The sequence below is a fragment of the Helianthus annuus genome, chromosome 17 (assembly GCF_002127325.2).
Source record: "Helianthus annuus cultivar XRQ/B chromosome 17, HanXRQr2.0-SUNRISE, whole genome shotgun sequence".
NCBI classification, from domain to species: domain Eukaryota; kingdom Viridiplantae; phylum Streptophyta; class Magnoliopsida; order Asterales; family Asteraceae; genus Helianthus; species Helianthus annuus.
The window spans coordinates 110,722,364-110,739,777 of record NC_035449.2 but is presented as its reverse complement, the minus strand read 5'-3'; the positions used below and the strand labels follow the sequence as shown (position 1 = coordinate 110,739,777).

At 34.0% G+C, this 17,414-nt stretch overlaps 1 protein-coding gene across 4 annotated transcripts; it reads right to left on the bottom strand.

Moving 5' to 3' along the window:
* Positions 1-386: 386 nt before the first annotated feature.
* Positions 387-12,819, bottom strand: LOC110920942 (pentatricopeptide repeat-containing protein At1g03560, mitochondrial). Of its 4 annotated transcripts, none has more exons than XM_022165186.2 (3): positions 10,663-12,819; positions 1,225-1,421; positions 387-1,153 (listed from the first exon to the last, which is right to left on the bottom strand). In XM_022165186.2, exon 1 carries the CDS (start codon positions 12,731-12,733, stop codon positions 10,751-10,753), a length of 1,983 nt encoding a protein of 660 aa, XP_022020878.1. In that variant the 5' UTR covers positions 12,734-12,819; the 3' UTR covers positions 387-1,153; positions 1,225-1,421; positions 10,663-10,750. The 4 variants fall into 4 exon arrangements, with proteins under 4 accessions (XP_022020878.1, XP_022020879.1, XP_022020880.1 ...); XM_022165187.2 differs by having other exon boundaries at positions 1,225-1,378; XM_022165188.2 differs by lacking the exon at positions 1,225-1,421.
* Between the last annotated feature and the right edge of the window lie 4,595 nt (positions 12,820-17,414).

Here is a 17,414-nt window from a genome sequence, read left to right as displayed (position 1 = left end):
AAATTGCAGAAGAAGGTTTGCAATTGGTGTTTTGAGAAGAGACCTGTGAAGACTGGTGGGTTTTGTTAATAAGCAAGGGTATTTGGGTCATTTAACATAGACTTAACTGAAAAACTTAACAGATGTTAGTGATAAGGACCAAGTGAGTGCATTTTTGACAAGTTTTGGGACCACGCATGGAATTATTAAACCATTGTGACCAAGTCTGCAATTTTTGCAAACCACAAGGACCAACAAACATTTAACTCTAATTAATATCCATCTTAACATAAAGGAACGTAAAATGAGGTTATTACATTTCTACACAAACTTTGAAAACATTTCAAGGGGAACATCTCATCCTTAGAAATAAATAGCATTGAAGAAACATTGGTTCTAATCCGCAAGGGGGGGGGGGATATTCCACGGTCCTCCCAACCGCCGAAGTGATCCCACCTCGCAGACCGCCACCCAGCAAGACTGAGTCTGGGGGTAATCCGCAGGGGACAAAGCCTAAGTTGGTATTTCGACAGAGGGTTATTTTTCTAATCTCTTCTACAGTCGATATGGTTGGAATCGTCTTGAATGTGATCTACAAAACTAAGAACCTTGTTAGTTCATTAAGAGGATAAGGGAGTTATTTTCTTAACTAGGCTTCGACATGAGAATATGTAATTGTTCTTTATAGAGAAAAACAATGTGTGTGTGACAACCGAGCACAATTTCAATGTAAGTTTTACATCAATCGACTCGTATCCTCGTTCTAATCAAAAGCCCTAAAACATTGGTTTGTAATTCGGAAAAAAACTTAACTCCTTTAAGCTATTTTAACGGCGGACTATTTTACAAAAAAAATTGACCAGTTCGGATTATCATCGACCAATAACTGACTTGGAATTATTATCAGCTAAATTGAGTTAGGTGAGATTATCTATTTCTAATTCGCCAACTTTAAATATTATTAATTGATATCACTAATCTATCAAACAAATTTATGACCTCAATAACAGAAAACCTTATACTTTGAAGTATTCAGTAACCGACACTTGGATCTCTCACTGGTGGTGGAACAAAAAGACAATCCTTTATCGACCCGTGAGATAATTTTTGAGTGTGAAGCATGTTGGAGGTCTTCAAATAGTTGATGAGGAGCCCACTTGCTTTTCGTCTCGGCCTAAAAAGGGTATAACAGTAGGGGTAAACAAAACATAGAAACTAAATTCAAAAAGAAGCTGTATATGTTACCAAGATTATTGCCCTCAAAAGTAAATGCTAACACAATGCAAACGAAAGTAACATGGATGAACATATCAATGGCGGTGGTTTTCAATGGAATAGTATTGCCACATGCTTTCCAAGTCAAGTTCCATGAGCCAGGACCCAAACCAAGCTCCAATTACTGCACCATATGCAGGTCATATACTCAAATCAAATCAATCGGCCTGCAAGTTAATGTTGGATATAATGTTCAATTGTTGATTAAGATTCAACGTTACCGTCAAGGTACGACCCAAAGAGTTACACTTTGGGCAACGAACATTTAACGGTGTTTTAATCGTTAATCACCGGATCACGAAATAATAAGCGTAATAAAAGAAACGGGTAATTATTTAGAATTATTACTGAGAGCCGGATTAATATTATAATTAATTTGTTAATTATAATTAATATCAGATAATTGTTATAATTGCAAGATAATTATGTGGATTTGTGATTAGATTATAATTCTTATCTAACTCTAGAAAATAAAGGTATAAGTGTATCTTTAATTAAAAGACTTTATCACTAATCTTCATATAGTTCTAAAATATATCTTATAATAATTTGATATATCATTTTTTCCTTCTGGTCGTTGGTTGTAAAAAAAAAAAGAAGTCCTAAACAAATAGGATTCTTATTAGTCAATATATGAAGAAGCTATACAAGAAATAAGAATTACGATTGTCTTCATTCTTGGCCGTCGCAAACAAAAAGGCAAGAGTACCAGATTCCTTTTGAAGTTTTATTTGGCTAGTATACAAACTCTTTTGTTTCTTCGATTACGCAAAAAGGTAAGTAAGGTTTTGAACTTTATTTTTCTTTAGTTTAAAGGTTTCGTTTGAAATTGTTTCAAACGAACAAATATGATTTCGTGGTCAACGATCATCTAGCGAGATCGTTCGTTGAACCAAGGTGTCTTTCTTGGATGTCACGATTCTTCAATTTTATTATAACCTATTTTGATTGTAAAGAGATCACTGGTGGAAACGGTTTAGAACCGAACCTCGTGTACATGTTTTCCGCTGCGTTCAGTTTGTTTGACAAATTGATAAAAATTATTTTCTAAAAGTTACACGAAAATTCCAACAGTGGTATCAGAGCCACCTTACAAATCAAAGTAGGTTAATGTGTTTATAGATCTATAAAATAGTTATAGAATTGCATGCTTAAAATCGTGTAGATTTGGCATAGGACCTCTCACGTATAATAGTTATAGGCAAGTTTTATTAAGGCCAAACATGAACACTTGTCAAAGTCCTCTTTGAAATAATTTTTGGCCTTAACCTATTTCGTTTAGCTTAATGATCGTACTATGCAAATTCGGGTTTAGAATTTTTTTTTTTTTTTATGAAACGCGCTCCTAATTAGTTTTGAAGCTATATGGTTAAGTAAATAAAAAAAAATCGGAAATATTGAAATAGTGATTTCAATATAAAACCGATATATTTAAAAAGAAATCAGATGTCATTAAATTCTTTTTTTTCTTCTTATCGGAAATTTAATTTATAAAAAAAGTTTTTTTTTTTTGGATGGGATCCAAGATTAAGTGGGAGCACAAAAGGGTTTGTGCTACACTTAATGGGCTCGGTTCATGTTCTTGGGCTCGAATGAACCGAACATATTCTGAACCCGGAATTGCATATTTATTTATTTTATTATGCGTTTTGCCATGAGATGTTTGTTACGTACATAAAATTAATAATTAATACACGATCATTAAAACGACAATTTTAATAAAAGGTTTATTAAGTATTGGATAGCTAATTAAAATAAACAGTTTATTTTAAAATACAAAAATCAAAATTGGTTTTACAAAAATTAAAAGTTAATTTGAAAACCGTAATTAATAAAAGTTATTAATTAAAATAAATTTGCGACACGACCAACTTAGATTAAATAGGGTATTTAAAATTAATCGGTCGAGTGATTGAAAGGTGTTTCAAGTCGTCACAAATTAAAACGTAAAATTGATTTTTTACAAAGGAATTGTATAGCCTCTGTTCATGCCATAGGCCGTACAAGTATTTTAAAACGACCCGAACTGGTAATTTTAAAATATAACCCAAATTAAAATCGATATTCTACGCCACCCTAAATTAAGAACACCCGAACTGATCTATCCGAACCCCTGGTGCTAGTGTTTACCCTGCATCCAGGCCTACGGTTTTGGTTAGGGGTAGTTCCGCGATTTCCATGCTTACATGGGCCGGGCTACAGTTCTGATTCGAGGACAAATATCACTTTTGCGACACGAGAGCGAATGTTAGTGTTTACCCTGCATTCGTCTTCTACGGTTGTGAAAGTGGGTATAGTTGGGGTTAACGTACCAATGCTTGACAACACTCGTCATGCGACCCCAAACCGAGAATTGTGTAGCTGACACAATTGGTGATCGTCACCTACCCTTCAATCTATGCCAGTGAAGAGTGCTAAGTCCATTCACTGAGTTATGGGGAGATGGGATCTCATCCTAATTCCTAAAATTTTGTAAATCTTGGGTCAAAATTGAATTAGGTTAATGCATGAAAATTACTAATAAAATTTTCATCTAAATTCTACAGATGTCTACAAACAATTCTGATAACACCAAATTCTCGTTTAAGTCCATCCTTGAAAATGCTAAACTTGATAATTCCAACTTCATGGATTGGTACCGCAACCTGAAAATTGTTCTTAGGGCGGAGAAAAAGGCTTATGTCCTTAAAGGACCAATTCCCGAAGCACCTGCTGCTACTACGGGTCCAGCCCGCAGGACATGGGAAAAACATGTTGATGATTCCCAAGATGTGACATGTCTTATGCTTGCTATGATAATTCCAGAACTTCAGAAGAATCTGGAAAACTTGGGCGCATATGAGATGAGTGAGTAGCTGAAAAACATGTTTTAGCAGCAAGCTCGTCATGAACGTTTTGAGGTGATGAGATCTCTCATTACATGTCGCATGCAGGAAGGTACTTCGGTCAGTGCTCATGTACTGAAAATGAAGTCTTTCGTTGATCAACTGGAGCGTCTGAACGCACCCCTTAGTAATGAGTTAGCTACGGATGTGATCCTTAACTCGCTACCCAATTCATATCATCAGTTCGTAATGAACTATAACATGAATGGGTGGGAAAGAACGATCCCAGAGTTGCATCAGATGCTAAAAACTGCTGAGACAAACATCCCAACTAAGGGCAATCCAGTGCTGGCGATCAGGGAAGGAAGAATTACCAAGAAGAAGCAATCCAAGGGAAAAGGCAAGGCGAGTAAGCAAGACAAGGGCAAAGGCAAAAAGGTTGCCACTCCGAAAGCAAAGCCTCATAAAGATGCCAAGTGTTTTCACTGTGATGAGATCGGGCATTGGAAGAGGAATTGTCCCAAGTACCTGGCTAAGTTGAAGCTTAAGAAGCTGCAGATTGGAGAATCCTCAGGTATACATGTTATTGATCTATTTTCCTTTTCGAGCAAATCTTGGGTGTTTGACACTGGATGTGGTTTTCACATTTGTAATGATTTGCAGGGACTAAAAAGGATTAGGAAGCTGAAGCAGGGTGACTTAGAGCTGCACGTTGGGAACGGGCAGAATGTTGCTGTGAAGGCAGTTGGAGAATTTATTCTTGAATTACCTTCTGGATTGTTTATTACTTTAGACAATGTTTTTTTATGTTCCTAGTTTGACTAAGAATATTATTTCTGTTTCTGCTTTAAGAGAACAAGGTTTTAATTATGCTTTTGATATTGTTAGTGGTAGCATTTCTGCATTTTTAAATGGTGTGTTCTATTTTGAGGCTAAGCCTCACAATGGTGTCTATGAAATAGATACTTCTAACAGTAGATCAAATAATATAGTATGCCCTCTTTCCTCTAAACGTGTTAAAACTAGCTTTAATCAAACATATCGTTGGCATTGTCGTCTTGGCCATATTAACATCAATCGCATGAGGAAGCTCCAGACCGCAGGGATTCTAGAATCCACGGGTCAGGAGACTTATGATTTATGCGAATGTTGTCTAAGTGGCAAGATGACTAAGGCCCCTTTTACCGGAACTAGTGAAAGGGCCAAAGACCTATTAGGACTCATACATACTGATGTATGTGGTCCATTCAGGACTATGTCAAGGAATGGGGAAAGATACTTCATTACATTTACTGATGATTATAGTAGATATGGATATGTTTATCTTATGAAGTTTAAACATGAAACCTTTGAAAAGTTCAAAGAATTCCAAAATGAAGTACAGAATCAACTAGGGAAAACGATTAAGGCACTTCGATCCGATCGAGGTGGTGAATACATTAATCAAGAGTTTGATGAACATCTCAAGAAGTGTGGGATTATATCCCAACTAACTCCACCCGGAACACCACAACTTAATGGTGTGTCTGAGAGGAGAAATCGAACCTTATTAGATATGGTTCGATCAATGATGTGTCGTACAAACTTACCACACTCCTTTTGGAGTTATGCTCTTGAAACTGCTACACGTCTTGTAAATATTGCTTCTACTAAAAAGGTAGAAAAGACACCATATGAGATGTGGCATGGTAAACGACCTAAAGTCTCTTACCTTCGCATATGGGGATGTAACGCTTATGTTACCAGTGAGTCTTCGGACAAACTTGATCCTCGCGGTGAAAAAGTTGTTTTCATTGGATATGCATATCCGGTTGGTTATTATTTCTATAATCCTGCTGAAAATAAAGTTTTCACTAAGCGTCGAGGAACATTCCTAGAGGATGAGCTTATGGCGCGAGGAATTAGAGATAATCTTGTGGATCTTGAGGAAATTCGAGAACCACAAATTGATCAACCAATAGTCGAATCTACCTCTCAACAAAATATTGTTGAACCTGAACCTGAGAGGATTCAGGAATCTGATGTAACACTAGGCGTCCGCAGAAGTACGAGGGATCGTCATGAACCTAATCGGTATTCACCTGATAGGTACGTCTTGATAATTGATCAAGAAGAGCCCTCAACCTACAAAGCTGCGATTTCAGGTAATGAATCTGAAAAATGGCTCGAAGCCATGGGCGTCGAGATGCAATCCATGTATGACAACCAAGTCTGGGATTTGGTTGAACTTCCTCCCGAATGTCGGACTGTAGGAAGTAAATGGGTTTTCAAGTTGAAAACAAACATGGATGGAAATGTGCAAACCTATAAGGCTCGGTTGGTTGCTAAAGGATTTACTCAGACTCAAGGAGTTGATTATGAGGAAACCTTCTCGCCAGTAGCCATGCTTAAGTCTATTAGGACTCTACTTGCCATAGCCGCGTATTATGACTACGAGATATGGCAAATGGATGTCAAAACCGCGTTCCTAAATGGACACCTAACAGAAGATGTCTATATGGAGCAGCCTGAAGGTTTTGTAGATCCTAAGAATCCTAAGAAAGTTTGCAAGTTGAATAAATCCATTTATGGATTGAAACAAGCATCTCGAAGCTGGAATCTTCGTTTTGATCAGAAAATCAAACAGTTTGGTTTCATTAAAAACGAAGATGAGCCGTGTGTTTACAAGAAGGCAAGTGGGAGTTCTATTACTTTTCTAATCCTGTATGTAGATGACATACTTCTCATTGGAAACAATATCCCGATGCTGCAGGACGTTAAATCCTGGCTTGGTAAATGTTTCTCAATGAAGGATCTTGGAGAAGCTGCTTATATTCTAGGAATAAATATTTATAGAGATAGATCTAAGCGGCTACTTGGACTTAGTCAAAGTACATATATTGATAAGGTCATTCGACGTTTTTCAATGCAAGATTCCAAGAAGGGTCTCTTGCCAATGGCAAGTGGAACCGTACTAAATAGTCATCAATGTCCCAAATTGGACAGAGATAAAGAGGATATGAAAAAGGTTCCATATGCCTCTGTTATCGGTTCCATCATGTATGCCATGTTATGTACTAGACCGGACGTATCGTTTGCTCTGAGCTTTGACTAGCAGATATCAACAGAATCCTGGTAAAAGTCACTGGATTGCTGTGAAAAATATCCTAAAGTACTTAAAAAGAACTAAGGATATGTTTCTGATATTTGGCGGTTTGGAAGAAGAGATGAGAGTAAAGTGTTACACTAATGCAAGCTTCCAAACGGATCGTGATGATTCACGATCTCAGACAGGCTATGTTTTACTTTAAATGGTGGTGCTATAACTTGGAAGAGTTCTAAGCAAAGCGTGGTGGCCCAGTCAACCACTGAATCAGAATATATAGCGGCTTCAGAAGCTGCTAAGGAGGCTGTTTGGATGAAAAAGTTCATTGCTGATCTCGGAGTTATACCAAGCATACAGAAGCCTATCGAGATATTTTGCGACAATACAGGTGCAATTGCTCAGGCAAAGGAACCAAGGTCGCATCACAGCACGAAGCATATTCTCAGAAAATTCCACTACATACGGGAAGTTTTGGAAAGAGGAGACATCGTAGTAGAGAAAATTAATACTGATCAGAATCTAGCGGACCCGTTTACTAAGCCTATACCTCAAGTGAGACACGAGAAGCATGCTGATTGTATAGGTCTTAGATATGCTAGACAGTGGGTCTGATTTTGTAATTTAGTAATTTGGTGCATTTTGAACTGTAAACAGTATTTTATGTTTATTTGAATTTAATGGTTGAATGTCTTTTAAACTATTATATTTGTGTTCAAATATTAGTACGTTAAGTATCTATGAATATTGTATTCTAAAAATGTCCGTAGTCTATCAGATTCGTGAGAACCAATCTGGTAAAAGACTATTGTGAATTAGATGGTTGATCCATATAATGGATACTCAAAGTGTTGAGAACCATATTCATTGATATGATTAGTTGAATCATATTGGGCGTAACTCGTTTCAAAATGATCTTCATGGATCTTAGTCATAAGACATTTTGAATAGGTACGATCATTGTATCCTTAGACCTGCGGTGCATACTAGAACTAACTTAAATGAATGGTTGCTCTTTGATTCTATCTAACGCTGTACGTAACTGGCAGTAATAAGGATAGTTTTGGGAATGATCTGAAGTTTAGCGGGAGTTGTTTGTAGCCAAAGGGATCTGTACTTCTATACTTAGAAGAAAAACACTCTGGCGCCTTTCGTTGATTTGAACTGGTGTTAAACGCGTGGCCACGCTCGAACTAGTAATAGTTTGATAAACCACTTCAATCAGGAACGAAATTAGAAATTGTTGAATGATATATGAGAATGAATTGGATCCATGTCTCATGTTCAACAAGTGTTCAATACAGAGAGATAAATGAGTCGATAACCAGGGCTATAATATTTGCATAACCAAAGGTTTGATTAGTGCAAAAAATTAGTTGACATAAATTTGTCATACCTTGTCGGGGGCAATATGATGCAGCTAGGCACCCACTATTGTCTACGTTAAAATTTAATCGGCCAATCGACCAAGTGGGAGATTGTTGGATATAATGTTCAATTGTCGATTAAGATTCAACGTTACCGTCAAGGTACGACCCAAAGAGTTACACTTTGGGCAACGAACATTTAACGGTGTTTTAATCGTTAATCACCGGATCATGAAATAATAAGCGTAATAAAAGAAACGGGTAATTATTTAGAATTATTACTGAGAGCCGGATTAATATTATAATTAATTTGTTAATTATAATTAATATCAGATAATTGTTATAATTGCAAGATAATTATGTGGATTTGTGATTAGATTATAATTCTTATCTAACTCTAGAAAATAAAGGTATAAGTATATCTTTAATTAAAAGACTTTATCACTAATCTTCATATAGTTCTAAAATATATCTTATAATAATTTGATATATCATTTTTTCCTTCTGGTCGTTGGTTGTAAAAAAAAGAAGTCCTAAACAAATAGGATTCTTATTAGTCAATATATGAAGAAGCTATACAAGAAATAAGAATTACGATTGTCTTCATTCTTGGCCGTCGCAAACAAAAAGGCAAGAGTACCAGATTCCTTTTGAAGTTTTATTTGGCTAGTATACAAACTCTTTTGTTTCTTCGATTACGCAAAAAGGTAAGTAAGGTTTTGAACTTTATTTTTCTTTAGTTTAAAGGTTTCGTTTGAAATTGTTTCAAACGAACAAATATGATTTCGTGGTCAACGATCATCTAGCGAGATCGTTCGTTGAACCAAGGTGTCTTTCTTGGATGTCACGATTCTTCAATTTTATTATAACCTATTTTGATTGTAAAGAGATCACTGGTGGAAACGGTTTAGAACCGAACCTCGTGTACATGTTTTCCGCTGCGTTCAGTTTGTTTGACAAATTGATAAAAATTATTTTCTAAAAGTTACACGAAAATTCCAACAGTTAAAACATGCACAGGTACCATACCACATAGATATTGTTCAACTTTGGTTGGTAGAAAGTACATTATCTAGGGTGTACTAAAAATTGCTATTGTACTTTTTTTTGGAATGGCAACTTTCTTATATTAGGCTACCGCACTTCCCAAATTGGAGAGCCCCGTTGTCCCACTCCGGCCAGACTATGTTGTCTTAACCGGGCCCACGTTGGCTTCAAAGTTTGGCTTGGGCGTTCCCCCGGGAAACCATACCGCCGGCTGCCACTTGACAGTCGTGCCACCACAAGAACTCTCTGGCGTAACACACGGTGGGACGAAAACCTGGGTGGGCTCAAGATAGAGCCTGACACCTTTGCAAGGAGGATAGACTCTGTTTATCATTGCCTAATCCACCAAAGTGACACAAGTGGGGATTGAACTTGGGTCTCCATTGAAGAACCCAAGCCTCTCTACTACTACGCCACGAGTGGTGGATTTCGTTTGTATCTAGAACAGTTGTCAAGTACAATGTTCTGATATTCATGAAATGAAATTTAAACAACACACCAGAAAAATCCAAGAATCTTTTCTATACTTGTGCAGTTAAAAACTAATTATTCTCTTACGTATTCAAAGGCATAAGCAGATAATAAAATTAAATAATAAATGTTTATAAATAAGATAATTAAATAAATAACAAACCAGCCGAGCTCAAGCTTGAAAAACTATCAACTAGAGCTTGAGCTCTGGAAAAGTATATGAGCCGCACTGTAGCTTAGACGAGCTTAGGCTGCTCTTTCAGTTGAACTGAGTAACTTTTTGGTACCAGTCAGGTTAGACAGAGCCAACCCACAAACACTATTTGTCTCCTCATTTTTGTTTTAAATGAAAACATTGTACATACCATAATACTAGTAAAAAACCATACACCGTTAAAAAAAAAGTAAAAGAATTATATATATTATAACATTTTATATGTTGGGCTACTTTTAACCTGTTTGACCTGTAACAGTTCTATCATTTTTTTTCTAAAATTTACCTTTTTGACCCGCTTAGTGAAAAAGGATAACCCAAATTGATCCTAGAGAACCCAGAACCTAAAGCATAGACCTGGTTAAACTAAAATACTTTAGAAGTAAGAGTAACCGAGCTTACCAAGGTAACTAACTAGCTTCAGCAACTGCTATCCAAACACTGCAAGATTGCGATCTACAAAGTTACAAAAATACCCTTTGAAACAATCTCACTTGTCAACGAGCACGCGAAACTTCACTCGCTTCTTCACACTGCCCTTCCTATCATATCCAATCCCAATTTTACTATGCATCAGTTTCATTGCCATCTCTGAATTCCCGGATTTCCTCAAAGCTTTGATCAAAACCGTACGAACCCTCCCAGGTATCTCTCGACCCCTTTCCACAATCCCATCAGCCAATTTACACGCTTGCTCCACACGACCCGCTTTGACCAAAACATTAATCATATCTTCACATGCCGTGTCTATAACCACCCCCATTGGTGCCAACGCATCCAAAATCTTACACGCTCGTGACACTTTACCCGAAAGGCAAAGCCCGGTTGAAAGAACCCGAAAAGAAGCAGGCGTGGGAGTTATTCCCTTATCAATCATCATATCCCAAATCTTTAACGCTTCTTCGTTTCGATGTTTGTTAAATAAACCGCTCATTATGATTGTGTATGTATACACCGTTTGATCACAACCGTCTATTTCCATCCTATTAAAAAGCGCCAATGCTTCATCAACCTTATCGTTTTTCACCAACGCGTCGATAAGTGCATTGTAGCAATACGAATCCCGACTACATCCATCATTAACCATTTCTTCAAAAAGCTTCTCGGCCTCGTCCAATCTCCCGGCTTTTCCAAATCCGTCTATAAGACTCGAATAAAACATTGCGTTAACCGCAACTTTATTCTCCTTACACAACTCAAAATAGTTTAACGCCTCTTCTAGTCTCCCGGTTTTGCATAAAACGTTCACGATAACACCATACGTAACCACATCGGGGCTAAAACCGTCATTATTCATCCTCTCGAAAAGCCTAATCACCTGATCTATGTGCCCGGCTTTTGCATACGCATCCATTAAAGCAGTATACATTGCAACATTAGCTTTACCGGCCTTTTGAATCATACTTTCAAACAACGTATAACCTTCCATCGGCTTCCCATCTTTACAAAGACCACCAATCACTAAACTATAAGCATGTGGCGGTATCTCAAGCTTCTTTTCCTCCATTTCATTATAAAGTTTCAAACAATAATCATAATCACAATCCGAGTAAAAAGCTTGGATCAAAGTCATATAACTAATCTTATCAGGCTCTATGTTCATCTCTTCCATTCTCTTAAACTTCTCAAACGCGCTCTTCGTTTTCCCACATTTACAGTACCCTTTGATCATCGTATTATACGTTACGGCGTCGGGTTTAACCAACCCGGCCTCCATAACTTCCAAAACCTGTTCAGCAGATTCCATAAACATCGAATTAACCAGCCCATTAATCAAAAAATTAAACGTAAACAAGCTCGGATCGATTTCATGTTCCTTCATTTCCTTCCATACCCACAACAATTCTTCAACCATACCAAGATTCCCAAATGATTTTATCAACAAATTTGCACACTTTATGCTCATAACAAACCCCCTGTTTTTAACCTCATTAAACACACACTTAACCCTATCAACATCTTTAGAACCAGATAAAACATCAATCAATAAAGCATAGCATTCAAGATTATGAGAATAATTGCACCCACCACCCTTTTGACTACCTGCCCAATTGAAAAACCGGAAGGCCAATTCGGGGCGGGTTTTGACCCGACCCGAAGAAAGAATGTAACAGACGAAATTGGGTGATAATCTGATGAACCAGTTGCGGCAAAAGGAATCCAATTTGGGTTCCATTTGAGATGAAACGTCGTCGTTTAAAAGATTGAAGATTTGGTCAACCCATGGGGAGGGTTTGGGGTTCGGTGAGATGAGGTCGGAGGTGTCGTTGATGGGTTCGACCCATTCCGGCGGTGGGGGTGCGGTTGTGGTGAAAACCCACCTGGAGTTAGAGAGTGGAAGTGGGTTCGGGTCGGGGATTGATGGGTTATGAAGTGGGTGGTGAGTGTGAGTCGCTGTTCCGCCATTGATGGGGGATGAATGAGGTCTGCAGATTCTGATGGGGTAGAGGGGTTTCAGCAGGGTTTTCCTCATGGTGTAAATTGGGTGAGTTTTGGTTTTGCAATGCTTTACGTTTTCAGACTAGGGATTTGCGAGTTTTGAATCATGAAAGTGAATATGGTGCGAGTAACCTTACACGAAAAACCAACAAAACGACGCATTTTTTTATTAAATCTAATTATATCTTTAAAACCACGTGTATTACGCGAGTTGAATAAATGTAATATTGTTTATCAAATAATAAAATAATACATCTTTAAAAAACCTCATTTATTACACGAGTTGAATAAATGTAATTTATTATACCAAACAATAAAAAAAATTACATCGCATTACACGGTTTGAATAAATGTAATTTTCTATTCTAAATAATTAAAAACTAGAATTACAACCCGCCGCAATGCGGCGGGGATTCTTTAGTTATAACTAAGTCGATTTAGGACGCGCACGTTATGTTGAACCTGTCAAACGGGAAAAATAGACGATGTAAAAACGTTCACCCACACACGCACGTTGCGTCGTGTTAACTCGCAAAATTTAGAATGAAACGTAAAAACGCTAAACCAAAGACGCACGTTGCGATGTGTTAAGTCACAAAATTTTGAACGAAGCATAAAGCGAAAAATTTGCGGAAAATGAAAACTATAAAGGACCAAAGCTGAAAGTAAAAAAATTGTGAAGATAGATTGCAAAAGATAAAAAGTTTTGTGTTAAAAGTAAAAAAAAACAAATAGTTTTGGGTTAAAAGTAATTTTTGAAACACTTTTGGGTGAAAAGTAAAAAAATCAATTTTTTTTTGAAAAACCCTTAAAGCCAAGGTTACAACAACCATATACATAATCATTTTTTCTTTGAAAACCCCCAAAGCCAAGATTACAATACATAAGTAAAAAAATCAAAGTGGTTAAATCGCAAAAGATGAAAACTTTTGAATTAGAAGTAAAAAATCAAATTAATCAAAGGGGTTAAATTACCATATATTAAAACTTTAAACTTAAATTGTCAAAGATTAAATCTTTAGGGTTAAAAAGGAAACAAAGATTAAAAATTGTAAACTTAAATTGTCAAAGAATAAAACTTTAGGGTAATTGTCAAAGATTAAAACTTTAGGGTTAAAAAAGAAACAAAGATTAAAAGTTTATACTTAAATTGTCAAACATTAAAACTTTAGGGTTAAAAATGAAAATTTCCATTTTTTTTTTTTGGAAAACTCCCATAGCTAATATTACAACTCATATATGCATAGTTGTGTTGCATTTTTATAGTGTATTAATATATATCCTTAAAAAACCCCGTGTATTTTACTAATTGAATAAATCTAATTTTATATATCAAATAATAAAAGGTTATATCTTAAAAAACCTCATGTGTTACATGGGTCGAGTAAATGCAATTTTTGTATAGTGAAAATAAAAATATTTGATATATTAATACAAAGTTTGGTTTTCGTGATAAAAATAGATTATTCGGTTGTTGCAAAATTTGTTAACGAAGTCTCAATAAATTTAACCCTTTATTTAAAACTCCGTAAATGTTTAAATGATAAATGATATTAGTTAATATTATTTTAAGTTCCGTCAAATTTATTTGATACCAAACTAAACAAAACGTTCAAATTTAATTAATAACCAAACTAAACAAAACGTTCAAATATAATTAATTCAAATAAATAATATTATAAATGAGAAGGAGATTAAAGTAAATAATAATTATCCATAAGATATTAAACTAATAATATTTAGTAGGAGGATTATCTATAATATATATTATTAAATTAAATAATATTTAGTAGGAGAGTTATCTATAATTAATTAGAAGAAATTAAACCAAAATAATAATAATGTATAAGAGATGGCCTAATATGATGACAAGTGTCCCTAAATTGGTTTCTTTTATTATATAGTATAGATATGCAGACCAAATACGAAATAAATATTGAAGTTTGTATAGTCATCCATAATAATATGATCTGTTATTTGTTTTAGGATTGAACTTAAAATTTTGTACCACTACTAATATTTATTGTGACATTTTCTTGTTCAAAGATAACGTGTCTGATTTTATCTGATAATAGATTATTCTGACGGGTTAATGTTGGTTTAATATTATATTTTCTACCATCCAAACATAGTTTCCTCACTTTCGCTATTATTAACATTAATATAAGGTATGCTCGTATTCAAAGCTATAAACCAATACGAATTGTACGAAATAATTACTTTTATCACGATTAGTAAGGAAACCAATAAAAACTATTGATAATGTAATATGTCCCATACCATTTGAAAGGTCTGAAAAGGGACTTCTAGACAGATAAAAGTAGTGTAAATGAATAGACACAAATTGAATCAATAAAACCAATTAACTATAGTTGAGAAAATACTATCTATAGTGTAATACTTTACATGTACAATTGAACCAATAAAACATATATATAAGTGAAAAAAAATAAAAATAAAGACATGAGACACCATACGACAACTAAGTAAGTCTAGATTTAAAAAACAAAGTTATGACATTCCGAATGTGAATATACCTTTAACAGACCTCTACATCTTAGTTACAATAGGAAAAAATATGTATGTTAAGAGTTTACATTGTTTTAAAACACATATATCTAACTTATCTAAAAATACATGATGTTTTCTATGTGACATAGCTAATATGCATATTACTTATTTGACATGGTAAACTTATCTAAAAAAACATGATGTTTTCTATGTGACATAGATAATATGCATAGCATATGAAGAGTAAAAAGATACGACGTTTTTAGTATTTAGTATACAAAATTACATTTATTTAACCCGTACAATATACAAGGTTCATAAAGATATAAGTTTTATTATTTAATATATAAAATTACATTTATTCAACCCGTGTAATACACGGGGTTCTAACCTAGTAATAATATACTTGTATTAAAATTATAAGAGGTTTTTAATATCAAATTTATTTATTAAGATTATAATAATATACTTGCATTAAAAATTTAAAAAGTTTTTAACACTAAAGTTATTTATTAAGCTTACACTTAATCAGATAATATAAATAACTAATTGTTTTTCATGATTATCAAACTTCGACATTGCAATTTACTTTTGTAGATATTTCGTATACACATGGTTACTAATTTTATGAGTTTTTGTTTAATAATTTCAAATCAAAATAAAATTCTAATATAATATTTAAATCTTTTTAATTTAAAATTTATCTATAAATTATTGATGCCCTCATTGAATGACATGTGTCACAAATTAGGTTTCTTTTATTATATAACTAGGTTATAGACCCATGTGTTACATGCGTTTGAGGATAGAAAATTAGAAAATGAAAGGCTCTAAGATAATCATGAAGTTGATCGAGTTCTTTGGAAAGAAATGCGTGTTTGAGTTTATATAAACTTGAATGAGTTTTAAAAATAAATATGTTATTGTTGAGGTTGGTTGTGTTTGAAAGACATAGCAATTATAAATTTTGAATTTGTTTATATTTCATATTTCATATTATTTCTTGCATAACACATAATAAATATAAATTTTGATGTCAATACATATAACCCTAATATGAACTATACATACAAAGTTAAAGAAAAGTATAATATTACTCATTTTAAATGATGCGTTTAGAATTTTGTTTTTGAATACAAAAAGATTCGTATATTTTATTTCAAATTAATATTTTCTTATTTTAAAAAGTGTTATCAAATAGAAGATAGAATGGAATTAGTTCATTATCTAAGATTATATATATTGTTTGTATATATGTTTAACATTTGTGAAAATGATAATAACAAATTATAAACATAAGGTTTGAAATTTTATGTTACATCAAATAGTGATGGATGTATATATTTTTGGTTATCTCATCTTCTTTTGATAAGTATAATTTTAGTTATTAAAGTTGAGATATTATTTTAAAGTATAGGTAAATAGATAATTAATATTAAGAATTAAGAATATCGAAGAGATATAATCATAAATATAAAATTATTTTAATATATATATATATATATATATATATATATATATATTAAATTCAATCATTTAATAATCTTTATATTAATTTACTTATTATTTATTATGTTTGAGGTAATATGATAAATTACCACATGGACTTTTAGTGAAATCTTTTATTATAAAAGAATGCTATGTGGCATTAAAAGGATCTTTTTATTAGTATTAGATATAGATGTTAATCACAGATGTTAATACTTAATACAAGCACAATTAAAATGTGTTCTTATAATGACTAATGAGATTGCTGTGAATTATATAAATCACGTATTCTTACCTACTTAAATAAAAGCTTAAACCGAAAATTATTAAATCTTAACAATGGATACTTTTGATAAAATAATAAACAATTGCTACCAAATTAATTTCAACTGTAAATTGTACTTGTGATTTTGTGAACAATTCTAACAACTCACTTATAATGATGAAACAATTGCCACCAAATTAATTTTAATTGCAAATGAATACTATGATTTCGTGAAAAATTCCGTTCACCGTGCCAAATTTGTGTATCAACAGAGAATTTATTTTAATTGAATTAGAGCATGAAGAAGGATGCAAATATTGGTTGTGATACTGATTTGGGAAGGACAACTGGAAATTACGTCAATTATAGACTCGTTGGCATATGGATTTATAGACTCCAGTCCCTGACGTTGTCAATTTGATTCAATTAAACCCCTCCATCAAACTTCTGT

Excerpts from the sequence above, each read along its gene's own strand:
- LOC110920942 (XM_022165186.2), bottom strand. The coding sequence starts at position 12,733 with ATGAGGAAAACCCTGCTGAAACCCCTCTACCCCATCAGAATCTGCAGA.